This window comes from Hippopotamus amphibius, chromosome 3 (assembly GCF_030028045.1).
Source record: "Hippopotamus amphibius kiboko isolate mHipAmp2 chromosome 3, mHipAmp2.hap2, whole genome shotgun sequence".
NCBI classification, from domain to species: Eukaryota; Metazoa; Chordata; class Mammalia; order Artiodactyla; family Hippopotamidae; genus Hippopotamus; species Hippopotamus amphibius.
In genome coordinates, this window is record NC_080188.1 from 170,989,018 (window position 1) to 171,006,785 (window position 17,768).

At 37.0% G+C, this 17,768-nt stretch overlaps 1 protein-coding gene and 1 non-coding gene across 4 annotated transcripts in view; one reads left to right on the plus strand and one right to left on the minus strand.

Moving 5' to 3' along the window:
* Positions 1-17,768, minus strand: part of SOAT1 (sterol O-acyltransferase 1) — a 122,305-nt gene that overhangs the window by 26,635 nt on the left and 77,902 nt on the right. For all 3 annotated transcript variants that reach the window (XM_057729168.1, XM_057729170.1, XM_057729167.1), the window contains 2 exons: positions 17,188-17,313; positions 4,461-4,519 (listed from right to left, as the gene is read on the minus strand). In XM_057729168.1, the coding sequence (XP_057585151.1) occupies positions 4,461-4,519; positions 17,188-17,305 (177 nt within the window). In that variant the 5' untranslated portion in view covers positions 17,306-17,313. The remainder of the gene's footprint in view (positions 1-4,460; positions 4,520-17,187; positions 17,314-17,768) is intronic.
* On the plus strand, positions 5,485-5,591 carry LOC130850679 (U6 spliceosomal RNA). The gene has a single exon (XR_009053022.1). It is a non-coding gene; the product is annotated as a U6 spliceosomal RNA (small nuclear RNA).

Genomic DNA, 17,768 nt, shown 5'->3' on the forward strand with positions numbered 1-17,768 from the left:
CAACCCACTAATGTCATCACCTCTCTCATTTTATTTCCCTTAGGATGAAAAAGCTTGCTCCGTACTTGACAACCTTCTTCCCACCCTTCCTTAATAGGAGTTCCTCTGTATGTATAAATTTCACCAAATTCTTTGTAAGTTGCCATATTTAGCAAATAAAAATATAGGACATCCCCCCAAATATATATATTTAGGACATCCAGTTAAATTTGTATTTGATAGACAACTAACATTTTAAGTCTAGGTATGTCCCGAATATTGCAGGATGACAAACTATCTGTTGTTTGTCTGAAATTCAAATTTAACTAGGCATACTGTATTTTATCTAACAACTCTAGTTCCATGGAGCCAAAAGAGTTGCCCAGTAAGAGCTATAGATTATCTATTCGCTTTACAACAGCACGTAGAGAATTAGGAGCAAAAGTTTAAGTTAGCTAACAATGATGACATAGACTGTTAGAGCTCAAGAGGACCCTGGAGATAACTAGTCCAGTGTTCTCACTTTAAACATTAGGGGAAGAGTGTCCAACTGGGTTGGAACATGACACCAAATTACAAATGACTAGAAAGATTGCTTATTTTCATTTGTCTTTAAAATTATTTCTAAAAATCCATAAGGGAAAAGAACAAGTAAATTTCATGGTTCTGAACAATATTCACATACCTGTCACCTCAATGGTCATTTCATATTAGTAAATGTAACCAATAAAGCAAAACAACAAAAAAATATAACCAGTTAGACATCACTGTTATGATTGGGGTGATTTAAGTAAGTAAGATTACATACATAAAGCACCTAGTATAAGGCCTAGCCCATAACAGGACTTCTAAATGTAGTTCCCTTCTCCTCCCCGCCCCTGTTTACTCAGTCTAGAATACTTAAATATTACAGTAGCTTCCAATCTAATCTCATTGTTTCCAAACTCTATAGAATATCTTCAACTTTGATATAACATTCCTAATGTATCTCCTTCAAAAACATTCCAATTAATTAATAATGGTAAGATGTTCAATCTCATTAGATACCAAATTGCCAATTAAAACACTCCTAAGTCAAATAGTCCGTAAGTTCACCAAAGGAATTTTGATGATTCATTCAGGACAAAGCAGTGTATAACAAATATAGAGCATATGCTAAGAACACACAAGTATAAAGTAGGGAGGACATCAGTTCAAGCTGGGGTATTTAGAAAACTTTAGAAGCAGCAGCATTTGAGTAAGAATTTGAAGGATATACAGTATTTTGATAGGTGAAGGTAGGAAGTTAAAGGAAATTTCAAGCAGAAAGAGCCTAATGAACAAGGGCGTGAAGTTAGAGAAAAAATGCCTTATGATCTAGCCCAAATTTTTTCTTTCTATCACGCTCCACCAGGGGCACAGATGCCAATCAAGTGCCATTTCCAAGATACAGTTTAAGTTTCTTTCCTCCATACCTCTGTTCAAGGCAAGCCCTCCTTCAATCACAGGGTACAAGTCTTGCACAACAGAGTAATAAATAATACTAGCTAGATCAACCTCCACCTTTCCCTCAGCTTCTCTTCCCTTACTTCATCCATTTCTTTCTCTCTCCCTCAAATCTTTCCCAACTGACCAAAATAAAGAATATAATATTATTCACTGATTAATATATAAAGCAGAGAAGTAGAATATTCTCTTCAAAAACAAAGTTTCAACTTAAATCCTTGAAGCATTCCCTCCACTTCCCCTCTCCCCTCCCTTTTACTTCCCACTCCACATTCCCTTTCCTCTTTGGGTTAGTGGTGCTATATTTTTTAAATTGCCCTACCACCTCAGATTTTTAAAATAAACAGCAACGACGACAGACTTTCATCCACAAGTAGAGCACAGTAAGGGCTTTGTGTTCTTGCTGGGAAGGGGACAAGGAGCAAAAGAGGAACTGAAGGGGAATCTGAAAAGGAATGGAAGGTGTCCGGCCCATCTAGAGGAATAAGGGTCAGGAATACTCTAGTAAGCCATAAAAACAAAATTTCTTTATTGTAATGACTAAATTTGCAAGAATGGGCCCTTAAAAATAGCACACATGCCTATATACTAAATAGTTTTTTGTTACCCAAAATTATAAATTATCCCTCAGAGACGTGCAAGTTACCAAATAATCAAGACTTCAATCTCTTATAATGGAACAACAAATTACTGGAAAAGACATTCACCAGAAATGGCCTTGATCACTATAGTTTTTGTTTTGTTTTTTTATTTTGAAGATTTTTTTTTAACGTGGACCATTTTTAAAGTCTTTATTGAGTTTATTACAATATTGCTTCCTTTTCACATTTTGGTTTTTTGGCCCTGAGGCATGTGGGATTTTAGCTCCCCAACCAGGGATCAAACCTGCACCCCCTGCACTGGAAGGCGAAGTCTTAACCACTGGACCGCCAGGGAAGTCCTGATCGCTAGTTTGTTTGTTTGTTTGTTTGTTTTAAATTTATTTTATTGGCTGTGTTGGGTCTTCGTTGCTGCACACGGGCTTTCCCTAGTTGCGGCCAGTGGGGGCTACTCTTCATTGTGGTGCGCAGGCTTCTCACTGCGGTGGCCTCTCTTGTTGCAGAGCACGGGCTCTAGGCACGTGGGCTTCAGTAGTTGCGGCACATGGGCTCAATAGTTGTGGCGCACCAGCTCTAGAGCGCAGGCTCAATAGTTGTGGCACACGGGCTTAGTTGTTCCATAGCATGTGGTATCTTCCTGGACCAGGGATCGAACCTGTGTCCCGGATTCTTACCCACTGTGCCACCTAGGAAGTCCCTCGCTATAGTTTTAAAGGCTTACACAAGTAATCTAACGGATCAGGAAAAATAAAATGTAACACATTATAAACTAGAAGTCTAGACTCTCAGTTTCAAGCACAGTAAATATACCTTTTGAATACCACTTTAAAAAGCAATGTAGGAGCTTCCCTGGTGGTGCAGAGGTTAAGAATCTGCCTGCCAATGCAGGGGACACAGGTTCGATCCCTGCTCCAGGAAGATCCCACATGCCATGGAGCAACTAAGCCCATGTGCCACAACTACTGAGCCTACGCTCTAGAGCCCGTGAGCCACAACTATTAAGCCCACATGCTGTAACTACTGAAGCCCACGCGCCTAGAGCCCAAGCTCCGCAACAAGAGAAGCCAATGCAATAAGAAGCCCGAACACTGCAATAACGTGTACCCCCCCACTCTCCGCAACTACAGAAAGCCTGTGTGCAGCAACAAAGACCCAATGCAGCCAATTAAATAAAAAATAAATAAAATAAAATTTAAAAATTAAAAAAAAGCAATGTAAAGTGCCTGCATTGTAGAAAACACATATACACCTTCAGAATTGGGGGGGGAGGGGGAGGAGAGATCGCAATGTAGACCAAACAGGAGCTTATAGTAAGATGTCTAGTGACAGCACTATCCCTGGACTCAAAAAGTGCTGCATCTCCAACAAACGAAATGACCGTGAAAATGTTATACCCCAGGACAGGAAATAACTGAAAAATTAGCTCTCAAAATTACAAAGACACTAATATCAAAGTGAATGCAAACAATACTGAATATACTGTTTTACGAAATAGGATAAAAATATCTAAATTTAAAGTGTTCTACATAAATGCATATATGCATGCATGCACATGTAACTAAACTAATAAAAACAGTGCTATTTCATCTACATCATTGGATGTTTACATATTCAAGTTGGCCAATAAGTTCTGGAAGTGATCTTCTTATTGGGAAAAAGAGAGGCTGCCTTGGATTTGAAGTCTACTTACACACAGGCACACACAATATTAAGGTTTTGCTTTTTTTAAGTGTTCTTTGTCCTCCAGAATTTTCTGAGGGCACTGCTGAATTCGAACTTGCAGAACTGTTTGCCCTGCCTGAAATCTATCTGTCTGTCTGTCTGTCTGTCTGTCTGTCTGTCTATCTACTGCACCTCACTTGCAGGACCTTAGTTCCCCGACCAAGGATTGAACCCGGGCCACAGCAGTGAAAGCACCAAGTTCCAACCACTGGACCACCAGGGAATTCCCTGAAATGGTCTTGATGTTGTTGTTTGTGAGTTGATATTTCTATTTCTTCTACACCCATAACAGGGAATCTAATTCTAGATTCAGATTCAGTGTTTACTGGAGGCCTATTATTTACTATGAACCATGACAGGTACTTTCATAAAGCACCTACACAAGTACTTATACAAGCATTCAACTGTATCATGTTCACTAAAATCAAGTTTTACTGGTAAAAGCCAGAAAATGAGAGTGATGGATGATAGCACAGAAAAACAACAACAAAAATCTGGTTCTTGTGTAGGATGACAAGATGGCAGACCTTCTTTTCTTGTCCCATAACAGGATAATGTCAACTGATAAGAAAGGTAAATAATTCCTTAAGCAGTTTAGCATTAAAAATTGTACTGCATAAAACTCTTTACCCTAAAACTCTACATTTTTGTTTCATGGAAGAGGGAGTTACTTACCTCTGCCTCTGCTGTCAACTGTACCTTCTTTGCTATCAACTGTTTTAAATCAATCCGACCTAAGGAAAGAAAAAAATGTAACTTTTAAGTTGATGGAGATAGCTACCTATCAGCATTATTTAATTCATAAAGTTGAAAAACAAGCAAAAAATGACAACTATGTAAACTATAGTACAACCACAAAACACAACACAACTCTTAAAAATGAAGCATGGGCAATATAAATAGAAGGAAATTTATACATAAAAATGCTACGTTGAAAAAAAAAAAAACTACTATATGTACACACAGTACTTACAAATATATTAATCACAGGGTGCTACAAGATCCAATTCTGATCATATAGGAAATTAGATTCTCTGAATGGCTCCTGTAACTATGAGTAGTAAAATGTACAAGCCATAATAGAAAAATAAGATACGCTGGACTTGGTCAAATTTAAAAAAAAAAAAAAAAAACTTTTCTGCTCCAAAGGATACCATCAAGAAAGTAAAAAGACACAAAATGGGAAAAAAACACTTGCAAATCTGATGAGGAATCTGCATCCGGAACGTGTAAAGAACTCTTACAACTCAACGATAAAGACAAATAGTCCAATTTAAGTATCTGAACAAACATGCCTTCAAAAATGGTCATACCATCTGAACAGATGCTCAGCATCACTGGCCATCAGGGAAATGCAAATCAAAACCATAAAGAAATATCACTTCACACCCACTAGGATGGCTATAGTCAAAAACACATAAGTGTTGGCCATTGTACACCTTAAGCTTACACAATGTTATGTGTCAATTATCTCAGTAAAGCTAGAAAAAAAAAAAGGGTTACAGGAAATTTGGAGAAAAGTGTTATTTCAGGTATTGGATGTGATAGTTTTTTTGTAATACCATTAGAGAAGTGTTAAAAAACACCTGTTTTGATGATGTTTATAAGAGTGGTACCCGCCTGGTACAAATAAAACAGTTTTTTAAGTGAGGAGAAAAAAGTGTTGACCAGAATATGAAGAAATTAAAACCCTCCTACAGTGCTCGCTTCGGCAGCACATATACTAAAATTGGAACGATACAGAGAAGATTAGCACGGCCCCTGTGCAAGGATGACACGCAAATTCATGAAGCGTTCCATATTTTTAAAAAAAGAAAAAAAAAAACCCTCCTACACTGCTGGTGAGAATATAAAATGACACAATGCTTTTGAAAAAGTTTGGACGTTCCTTAAAAGGTAAACACAGAGCTACCATGACCCTGAAATTCCACCCCTAGATAAACACACAAGCAAAAGGAAAACAGACTCCCTCCACCCATTTACAGAAAATTAAAACTCCAAAACCCCTCCCCTCCAAAAAGATCTAACAAAATCACCCATTATCCTATGATGTTCAAGTAACTAACATTAATATTTTGGTAAATATTATTTGTCCTTTCACTACTTTGGCAAATATTAAAAAATAATATTAAATACAATATTATAAATATACATATTATAAAAGCAGAGTCATTATGCATAGTGTGGTAACCTGTTTTCATTTAACATATTGTTAACGTATTTGCACGTCATTACATATTCTTCCACATCATTTTTATCAGTCTATTATTCTATTTTTGTGGCTGAAATAGAATTTATTTAATCCTTCATTGGACATTTTGACTCTTTGTATCATTTCACAATATTCCACTTGGAAAAAAAGGCATGGAGAATGTGAAACTCCAAAATGCACCTAATAAAAGCTCTATAAGGAGAGAAAAAAACTGCAGTAATAATGGCTGAGAACTTTACAGTAGTGTTAAAAGATGTCAGTCCTGAAACGAAGATCAGGACTTCCCTGGTGATGCAGTGGTTGGGAGTCTGCCTGCTAATGCGGGGGACACGGATTCAATCCCTGGTTCAGGAAGATCCCACATGCCTCAGAGCAACTAAGCCCAGCCCATGTGCCACAACTACTGAGCCCACATGCTACAACTACTGAAGCCCGTGCACCTAGGGCCTGAGCTCCACTACAAGTGAAGCCACCGCAATGAGAAGCCCGGGCGCAGCAACGAAGAGTAGCCAGCCCCTGCTCACAACTAGAGAAAAGCCCTCGTGCAGCAACAAAGACCCAATGTAGCCAATAAATAAATAAATATTAAAACAAAAGAAAACAAAAAAAATGAAGATCAAAGAATCCCAAGCAGGGTAAAGATCTATCACAGTGAAACTGTGTAACACAGAGGTTTATTTAAAAACAAAACACTAAACAAAAGGACTCTTAAAAGCTGCTGGAAAGAAAATATCACCTTCAAGAGAAATGCAATTATGCTGAGTGTCTGACCCATCAACAGCAACAACAGAAGCCGCAGACAGGGAAATAACTGTCTTCAACTGCTGATAATGGTGGAGTTGATGACTGGGAAGGAGGCTAGAGGTCCTATCATGAAGAGTCTTTGTGTATCACAACAAGGGCTTTGAGGAAACTAAGAATTTTAAGCTGAAAAGTAACTGATCTGATATTGGAAAATCCTACTCTCTGGCAGGAGGAAGAAAGGACCACATAAGAGAAATCCAATAAATCCTAACAAGAAATGATACTGCCATAAGACAAGACAATGGCGCTGAGAACAGATAGGATAAGATAAATTTTGAAGATATTACCAAATTGGTAACTTACTAGGTAAAAAATAAAAATATCCATTTGATTTTTCTATCAATTGTAAAAATACTTTTATTTAGTTCTCTACTATCTATGATCAGACCATGGATTCATAAATAAGCTATTTACTTTACAAATAAATGAATTAAACTTGCTGCAGGGCGTTCCCTGGTGGCCTAGTGGTTAGGATTCCAGGTTTTCTCTGATAGGCCCCAGATTCTATTCCTGGTTGGGGAACTGAGATCCCGCAAGTCACCTGAGGATGGTATCATATGATATTACTTATATGTAGAGTCTAAAATGTGATACAAATTAACTTATTTACAAATAGAAACAGACTCACAGAGAAAACAAAGTTACAAAAGGGGAAAGGGGGTTAGGGAGAGATAAATTAGGAGTTTGGGATTAGCAGATACAAACAACTATTTCTTTTTCTTTTTTCATTTTTATGTATTTTTTTTGAGGTACACCAAAGTGAATCAGCTGTATTTATACACATATCCCCATATCCCTTCCCTCCTGCAACTCCCCCCCACCCTCCCTGCCCCAACCCTCTAAGGCATCACCCATCATCGAGTACAAACAACTATTTATAAAAGGGAATTAGGTAGGGATAGGTAGGGAATTCCGTAGCAGTCCAGTGGTTAGGACTCGGTGCTTTCACTGCTGTGGGCCCAGGTTCCAGCCCTGCTTGGGGAACTAAGATGCTGCAACCTGCGCAGTACGGCCAAAAATTTTTTTAAAAAGGAAAAAAAAAAAAGATAGACAAAAATATCTTACTGTATAGCAAAGGGAACTATATTCAATATCCTATAATAAATTATAATAGAAAAGAATATGAAAAAGAATAAACATATATATAACTGAATCACTTTGCTGTACACCAGAAACTAACACAGTTGTAAATCAACTATACTTCAATAAAAAATTTTAAAGCTAATTAATTAAAATTTTAAAAAATCAAGGCCTATTTACAGTGACAATTCCTAAAGATGACTAAGGAGTACTGGGCAGTGACTAATCACCATTTTTCAAGTTTCACTTCTTTTAACTAGCATTTTCTTTGTCTCCTAGTGGCAAGTACAGAATTAGCTAATGCGTAGGCACTGATTAGCAGGTTTTCACTGCCTAGAGAAGTTCAAACTCATTTTAAAATCCTGTTATTTTCTAGAAAACTCTCATTGACCATGCCTTAGAAGACCTTCATCCCAGCTTCACCTTGTTCTCCACAGAGATATAAGTAATCTAAAAGAGTCATGTGAAAGCCATCTTTATGTCCAAGGATGGTTGGGGTTTAGGAGTAGTCCTAGAAAGAATCAACCATTTATCAATCTTAGAAGCAAAAGGAGAAATTTAAAAAAAGTATAATACATCTAAATCCTCTATTGCTCCATCGACCTCAAAAACCTTTCAAAATTCTCCACTAATCACATTCTACACTACTAGAGAAAGGCAATCTAAACTAGAAATGAGGGTCAGTAGTATATAAATATCATACAGAAAAGGAGATTTAATAGATAATGTTGAAACAATTGGCTGGCCATTTTGAAAAACTATGAAATTAAGATCCCTAGCTCACTTATTATTCAAAATAAATTGCAAATGGATCAAAATTTGAATCTTAAAAAACCCATAAAAGTAAAACAATTCATCCATTTTCCTTTTTCCTTATCTTGATGATTTCTAAGCATGACAAGAAATCTAAAAGCAATAAAAGAATTATGTGATTACATAAAAACTAAACATGTTAAGGCACACCATAAGCAAAGTCTTTAGAAGACAAACAGCTACTTAAAAAATATTCACAGTACATGACAGTCAAAGAGTAATTTCCTTAATGTAGAAAGAGCTCTTCACAGAAATAAAAGAAAAATAATAGCCATCTGATAGGGAACAAAAATGGGCAACGGAAACGGATGGGACTTTTGGAGAAAAAACATAGTAAATATATGGAAAAAGTTCTCTGCCTCATTTATAATTTATAAGAACAAATTTATGCTATATACTATACTGTTTTTCACCCCTCAAATTAGCAAGTTTAAAAACAGATTGATAAGACATTGACAAGAGTACAGGGAAACAATATAGATGGGAGTATAAACTGGTATAATATTTTTTTTTAATTTAGTAATACCTAAATTGTAAAAGCAAAAACTCTTGATTCAGCCATTTCACTTTAAAGAAAGTATCCTACAAGTACACTGGCACAAGAAAGTAATGATACTGTTTCAACGATGTTCTCTGCAGCACTGTTTATAATATTGAAACCCTGGAAGCAACCCAAATGCCCAACCGTAAGGGACAAGTTAAGTTACCAAGCATTTGTGCAACAGAAATACTGCGCAGATATCTTCAAGAGAATTACACTTACTTATACTAAATAAAAAGATATCCAAAATTTACTAAGTTTAGAAAAAGCAAATTGCAGAAGAGATCCCAAATATGATCCCGCATGTAGGAAAAAACAAAAAACAGGACTGCTTAAGGGAAGATTAATGAAACCAAACTATCCTGTATTTCTTGAACGAGGACGACTGAAGAGGAAATAGCCCAAATCTAGTTATCATGAGTATGACAGATTGAAATCTTAAAGGTATATAATGGGTGATCTACAAAAGCAATAAATGAATGTTCCAATCACAATTGGTCTATAATTTTTAGGCTATAAACAGATTTCTAGTCTATAATCGAAATAATCCAGAACAACAGTACTCAACCAGTTATTTTTTGTTTATTTTTGTCACCACGCCAGTATCAACTATGTGGGTTGCCCACATATGCAATAAGAGAATTTGCCTTATTACCAATAAACTTTTACAATGTCATATGATCTTACTTTTAAAATCAGTAGAGATGATTTTTAATAGAAATGTTAGAAGGTTTGATGTTGAATAGAAATGTTGAAGGTTTGAACTAAAAAAGTTCTCAGCTGATGTATTACATAGCAGGGAACGATAAAGCTACTTCAGAATCTGGAACAGAAGAGATGCCAGCACCATCAGTGAGAAGATAAACTAATACCTTAGTGAACCTAGTGCTATACACTCATGAAGACTGCTTTCATATTTGCTCTCCTTGGTTTTGCATAAGAAAAAAATCTAAGCATATCTGCCAGCTATAAGTCATCCACACAGATAGGCAGGCAGTCAATGACTGCATACACAGTAAGACTCCAAGCCGTATCTTCTTTCTCTTGCCTTTCCCATTTTGTTCTCCTATCCATAAAAAAACCCCACTAATCCATCTCTGTACTACCTCCCCACCCCACAATCCTCTCTGAAAGCAAACAAAACACCATACACATAATGCTCTACAGTCTTAAACTCTATGCCTTTGAAAACCCACACCTTTTTACCTGGCTTTCTTGAAAGCTCCTTCCCAGTCTCCTTCTCAAAGACTAAACTCAAATTCTACTTCCTCTGTGAGACATATCCCTCCATTCTAAAGCAATGTGCCCCTTACCTCCACACCAGCTGGTCTCCAATACCATTTAGTTACTATATTTATTTAATTTATAACATAGGACCATTTTACATTTTAGTATCTCAATCACCTGAACCCTACTACTAGCAAACCTAGTACATTGCCTTATTTAAACAGATCAAAAGTAAATAAATTGGACTTCCTAGGTTGTGCAGTGGTTAAGAATCCCCCTGCCAATGCAGGGGACATGGATTCAAGCCCTGCCCCAGGAAGATACCACATGCTGAGAAGCAACTAAGGCCATGCTCCACAACTACTGAACATGCACTCTAGAGCCCGTGAGTCACAACTATTGAAGCCCATGTGCCACAACTACTGAAGCCCGCAAATCTAGAGCCTGTGCTCCACAACAAAAGAAGCCACCACAGTGAGGAGCCCACACACCACAATGAAGAGCAGCCCCGGCTCGCCGCAACTAGTGAAAGCCCATGTACAGCAACAAAGACCCAATGCAGCCAAAAAATAAATTAATTAATTAAAAAAAAAAAAGTAAATAGATTGACACTAGAATAACCTGTTGGCTGAAAGGCAGTAAACCAGACTTTAATCTCAGATGCATGTGTTCCAAGTAAGGGCATAATTAAAAGACTGCTAAAGGCAAATATTATTCTAAGAGCCTAGAATGCCAAAGATTTTAATTTTGATGAAGTTATTAAAACTATCTAGATTCCAGAATGTTCTAGACAGATTAAAAAATATAAGCTCTTCCTTCAAGTTTTGCATCCCTACATATTTCCAACAACTATATCCTAAAAACTGTCATAAAGCTGATTATATATTTTCCCCATTAGAACACTGTTACAGTTTGCAGTTATATTCCTGCTCCAAGGCTTGATGACATATAAAGATAAGACCAGGAAGGATAAATCATCAGAAGCAAAAGACTATTATAAGGCACTCTTTTCTTTCAAAATAGACAAGTTATCCTTCATGTCCTATTATTTCAAAAAGGAATGTACCCGTTATGCCTGGGCAAAACTGTACTCAAATGATTTTCAGCAATTCTCCTAAAACACAAATTTGCCTCAAGTACATCACATCCTAGGAAAAATTAATCACTGACCAAAATATTTTGTTTGCCCTCTTAGAATCTGAAATCTTCAGGATTATTTTTTAGCACAATTCTTTTTTTTTTTTAAGTTAAAAAGCTATCAAAGCAAGTATCAGCTAGTAACTCCTATTTCTTTTAACTAATCTACCTATAATGAACCAAGATATCCAAACTCCTTTTGACCTTAAAAACTATAAAAAGTACTAATTAATATTCAATAACTTTATTGCTGCTGGTAATTATGTCTCATTGTACAAAGTCTTTTTCAAGTAAAGTGGAATCTGTCATCTCTCAAAATGCCACAGAGTTTATTCAAAAGGTCACGTCATCCATGACTGAAGAAAGGTTGAAGAAACAGGCACTCTCATATTGCTACCAGGAGTGCAATATTTCCAGAGGGCAATTTGGCAATACACACCCAAAAAATCTTATCAGCATATATTCCCTTTGACATAAAAACAATTTCTAGGAATTCAGCCAAGAAAAAAAATCATAAAACATTTCAACTTCTGCTTATCTGCACTTTCTAAAATAAACATGTTTTACTTTTATCCTAAAGAAAAAAAAAATACGTTCTCAACCTACTCAGTTGATCAAAGCTCTACATGGACTGGCCAGTTTTACGATTAGGTGCATAAACTGGATGAAGGGGCTAAATTACAGAGTAACAATGATACTAACCCTTTTCACATATTTTTGCCAAGGGACTCTCAAAATTTTTACAAAAGGCAGGTTATTCTCTTTGTTCAAATATTTACGTACAGATCTCAAAGAACACTGAAACTGAATAGAAGTATATTAACCAAGTTAATGTTTGTTAAACACTTAGCACAGTGCCTGACACATGATAAACTGTCAGTAGTTATTATCATATTGACTCATTAATTAGCTATCAAATGAACAATGCAGCAAAATAAAAGGTAGTCAAGAATAGGCACTACCTGTAAATTAAGAGAAAGTAGAGGATGTCCTCAACCTGATAAAGGGCACCTACAAAACCCACAGCTAGCATAACTAACAGAACTGAAAGCTTTCTCCCTAAGATCAGAAACAACACAAGAATCCCAATTCCACTCTCGTCAACTCTGTTCAACATTTTACTGGAAATTCTAGCAAGTGCAATTAGGCAAGAAAATGAAATAAAAGGCATGCTGACTGAAAATGAAGAAATAAAACTAACTTATGTGCAGATGGCATGATCTTGTATATAGAAAATACTACAAACACACACACAAAACGCTTAGAGCTAATAAATGAGCTCGGCAAGGTTGCAGGATAAAATATCAATACACAAAAACCAGCTGCATCTCTACACATTAGCAACAAATGACTGGAAAATGAAATAACGAAAATTCCACTTACAATAGCAGCAAAAGGAACAAAATATTTAGAAATAAATTTAACAAAAAAAAGTGTAAAACCTATAAACTGAAAACTATAAAACACTGTTGAAAGAAATTAAAGAAGACTTAAATACAGGCATACGTCATTTTCCTGTGCTTTGCAGATATTGCAGGGGTTTTTGTTTTTACAAATTGAAGGTTTGTAACAACCGTGCACTGAGCAAAGCTATCAACACCATTTTTCCAACAGCATCTACTCACTTTACGTCTCTGTCATATTTTGGTAATTCTCACAATATTTCAAACTTGTCACTATTATATTTGTTATGGTGATCTGTGCAAAAAGATTACAACTTGAAGACATGATGGTTAGCATTCTTTTAACAATAAAGTATTTAAGTATGTACATCTTCTTTTCTTAGACAGTGTACACTTATAGTTTACAGTGTAGCATAAACATAATTTTTATATGCACTGGGAAACCAAGAAATTCATACGGACTCACTTTTATCACGATATTCATTTTACTGCGGTAGTCTGGAATTGAACCCACAATACCTCCGAGGTATGTCTGTAAACAGAAAGGCAGCCCATGCTCGTGGGCTGAAAGACTTAATATTGTTAAGATAGTGTATTAGTTTCTTGCACCTGCTGTAACAAATTACCACAAACTCGGTGGCTTAAACAGAAATTCTCTCTCAGCTCTAGAGGCCTAGCTGAAATCAAGGCGTCACACACAGCAAGGCCCCACTCCCTTTGGAGGCTCCAAGGTAGAATCCTGTCCTGGCTCTGCAGCTTCTGGTAGCTATCAGCATTCCTTGGCTTTTGGCCATTGCACTCCAATTGTCAAAGCCAGCATCTACAAATCTCTCTCTGCTCCCTCTTCAAATCACCTTCTCCTCTGTGTACCATAGAATCTCCCTCTGCCTCCCACTTATACAGGACTGCATCCAGGGCCCAGATGGATATTCAAGATAATCTCAAGATTCCCAACTTAATTATATCTGCAAAGACTCCTCTGCCCCCTTTTCTTGACATATAAAGTAGCACTCATAGGTTCCAGGTTTTAGGACCTTTTGGGGAAGGGGGCATTTTTCAGCCTACCACAGATGCCGACTCCTGAAACTGATGTGGATATTCACATGCTCAAGAAAGAAGCTGAACCCTTATCTTATACAGTACACAAAAAATAACTGGAAATGGATTACTGACCTAAATGAAGACCCAAAACTATAAAACTCTTAAGTGAAAACCTTCATGACACTGGGCTTAGCAAATATTTCCTGGATATGACACCAGAAGCACAGGCAATAAACACAAAAGTAGACAAATGGAATCAGATCAAACTTAAAAACTTCTGTGCAAAGAACACAACAAAGTGAAAAAGCAACCTATGGAATGGTAGAAAATATCTGCAAATCATATCTGATGAGGGGTAAATATCCAGAGTATTATAAAGAACTCCTGCAACTCAACAATAAAAAAGCATATAACCCAACAAAAAAAAAAATGACCAAAGGATATGAATAGATATTTCTCCAAGGAAGATATACAAATGGCCAACGGGTATATGAAAAAGTGCTCAGCACCACTAATCATTAGAGAAACACAAATCAAAACCACAATGAGGGGACTTCCTGGTGGCACAGTGGTTCAGAATCCGCCTGCCAATGCAGGGGACACAGGTTCGATCCCTGGTCCAGGAAGAACCCACATGCCGCGGAGCAACTAAGCCCGTGCGCCACAACCACTGAGCCTGCACTCTGGAGCCCACACGCTACAACTACTGAGCCCATGTGCCACAACTACTGAAGCCCACACGCCTAGAGCCTGTGCTTTGCAACAAGAGAAGCCATTGCAATAAGAAGCCCACGCACCGCAGTTAAGAGTAGTCCCCCGCTTGCCACAACTAGAGAAAACCCATGCAGCAACGAAGACCCAACGCAGCCAATAATAAGTAAATAAATTTATTAAAAAAAAAAACCACAATGAGGTAACACCTACACCCATTTTGATGGCTACAATTAAAAAGACAGACCAACCAACAACAACAACAGAAAATAACAAGCACTGGTGAGGATGTGGTTAAACTGGAACCCTTGTGTGCTGTTGGTGAAATTGTAAAATGGTGCAGCCACAAGGGAAAACAGTATGCCAGTTCCTCAAAAAATTAAAAATGGAACTACCACAGAATCTAGCAATCCTACTTCTGGGTATATATTCAGAAGAATGGAAATCAGAGTCTTGAAGAGATAATGGAATACCTCTGTTCATAGCAGCAGCATTACTCACAATAGCCAAGAGGTGAAAGCAACTCAAAAGTACGTGGCCTCCAGCACACAGACAGTAAACTGTGGGACTTCTCAGTCTCCATCTGAGCCAAGCCCTCGTAATAAACCTTTTTATATATTTATATAGATCCTATTTGTTCTGCTTCCCTGGAGAACTCTAATACACATCCCAATTGAGAACTGCCACTCTAAGAGCTGTGTCTCAAACTTTACCCTGCAGATGAATCACCTGGGAATCTTATTAAAATGAAATTTTTATTCAATTAAGTGCGAGGTGGGGCATTTTTAACAGGCTCCCAGGCAGTGCAGATGCCCCTGGTCCTGGCTGACAGGCCACAATGACTGGCATGGCATAGTGTCCTTTAAGTCCTCACTACTCAAAGGTCACATTTTACCCATCTGCTTACTCCCCCAAAGTGAACCAATGTTAAAGTAAGTGGAGAAACACATGGTATTTTCAGATCAGCATTACTTACATTAAAGCAAGGAGGAGGTCAGACTTCCTGTTTTAGGCTAAACAATTCAATTTTTATTATCTGCATTAAAGCCTGGAATGATTAAACCTAAATGAACGAAGACAATAACGAGTACTGAAAGCACACAGAAATTAGAATAGTTTAAAAGCTTTTTTAAAAAATGGGACATAGAGAGAAAATCATATCTGGTAACAGAAAGTTTCAATAAAAAGACAATGTGGGAAAAAAAAAGTGAATTAGCACCCAGTCCCTAAATCATGGAAGGGGAAGGTTTCTACCCAATGTTGGCTTACCCTTTTGCACAAATTTCACATTTTATTTATATCACACTAAAACTAGTCCAGATGCCAATATAAATATTTCATAAATAGCTAATTAAGAGTCCAACAATCAAACTACATTATACAAACCTAGCAGCAACATTTATATTCATAGATCCAGCTGCTGCATTTAATTTACAATTAAATTTAAGTAGGAAGAACAAAAGCTTTTCTTTATGAAAGAAGTCTCGGGATGCCAAAGACAATCTCAGAAAGTTCCACACCTATTTGTTAACCAAACAAGCCTCAGATTTCAAATCCTCATTGAAATCAAACCTATACAAATGTCACTGCAAAAATAAATAGCCTGATGCAATAGATGACATCAACTGGAGTTGTGTTTACGGGTCTATCAATCTTAAGCATAAACCTTGACCTTAACAAGTACAATGTAATAGTCTTCTTTGTACTCATGTTAAGCAAACTTGGACATGAGAACTAACAAAACTCCCCAAAGATTTATAACCTAGTACTGAACTAACTAGGTTAGGTATCCTGCTAATTACTCTCATTATGCTCATTACATCTACAAGAGTGATCATCAGTAGCACTTACTTATAATAATCTAATTATGTTAATAATCTAATTATGTTAATAGGGGAGAGAGGGGTTCTCATTCACTTAACTTGGAGCTCCATGACGGCAAAACATCTGTACTGATCACTACTGTAGTCCCAACACCCAGCAGGACACCAATAATTACTGATAGGTTAGGTAGCTGAAGGAATGAGTAAATGAATGAATGATGTCTAAAACATAGAAGATACCCCAAAGATGTTCAATGAATTAATTTGAAAGGGCTTATTTTCTAGCTTCTCCGTTACCAGATATATAAAACTAAATTAAAGCATCCATTGCAAACTCCACTTACATCAATAAAGCTCACCTCTACGAGAGGTGCAGCCATTTACACACCAGTGTCACCAGCAGTATGTAAAGCGGCTATGACTGGCAACTCACCTAAACAGTTTCTTTCCATTCTCTTCATCAATTTATTTTTCTCCCCTGTACTTTACAGTGCCTACCATCACATCCATTTATAAGAGAGCTAAAGAGATGGCAATCCTTGTTCTATCACACTGAATTTGTTTCCTGCTTCATTAATTCACCTCAAAAAAAAGCAAAAGCCTTACTTACCGTTACTAGGCATCTCTTGGGACTCCTCTGTACAGTCTCTCTGGCCTTCTTCCTTTTCCTCAGCATGTTTACTGGACTTTGAGAGCCGTTTTCTTACACACATCTCTTCGCCCACCATTGTGTTGTCTAGGAAAGAAGATATAAAAAGCTTTAGGGCTTCCTAGGTGGCGCAGTGGTTAAGAATCCGCTTGACAATGCAGAGGTCACGGGTTCGATCCCAGCTCCAGGAAGATCCCACATGCCACGGAGCAACTAAGCCCGTGTGCCAAAAAAAAAAAAAAAAAAAAAGCTTTAAACTAAGTATCTGGCTTAGGCAAATTTCACAATATCACCTTTTTTAGGGGAGGCGACAAATGATATATTCTCTTCCTTTTGTTTTACTTTAATCACGTTTAAGCATTTTCTGAGTACAAAACACCATAACAAGTATGAAGAAATTAGTCTTTATAAAAAGTAATCGCCTGGTTTCAAAACACAGCCCCCATTCTTAAAGAATAATTTAGTTGAACAAACAAGGCATAAGTACATGAAAAATTAAGAATTAAATAAAAGCTAAGTATAAAGATGCCACAAGGTAGAAC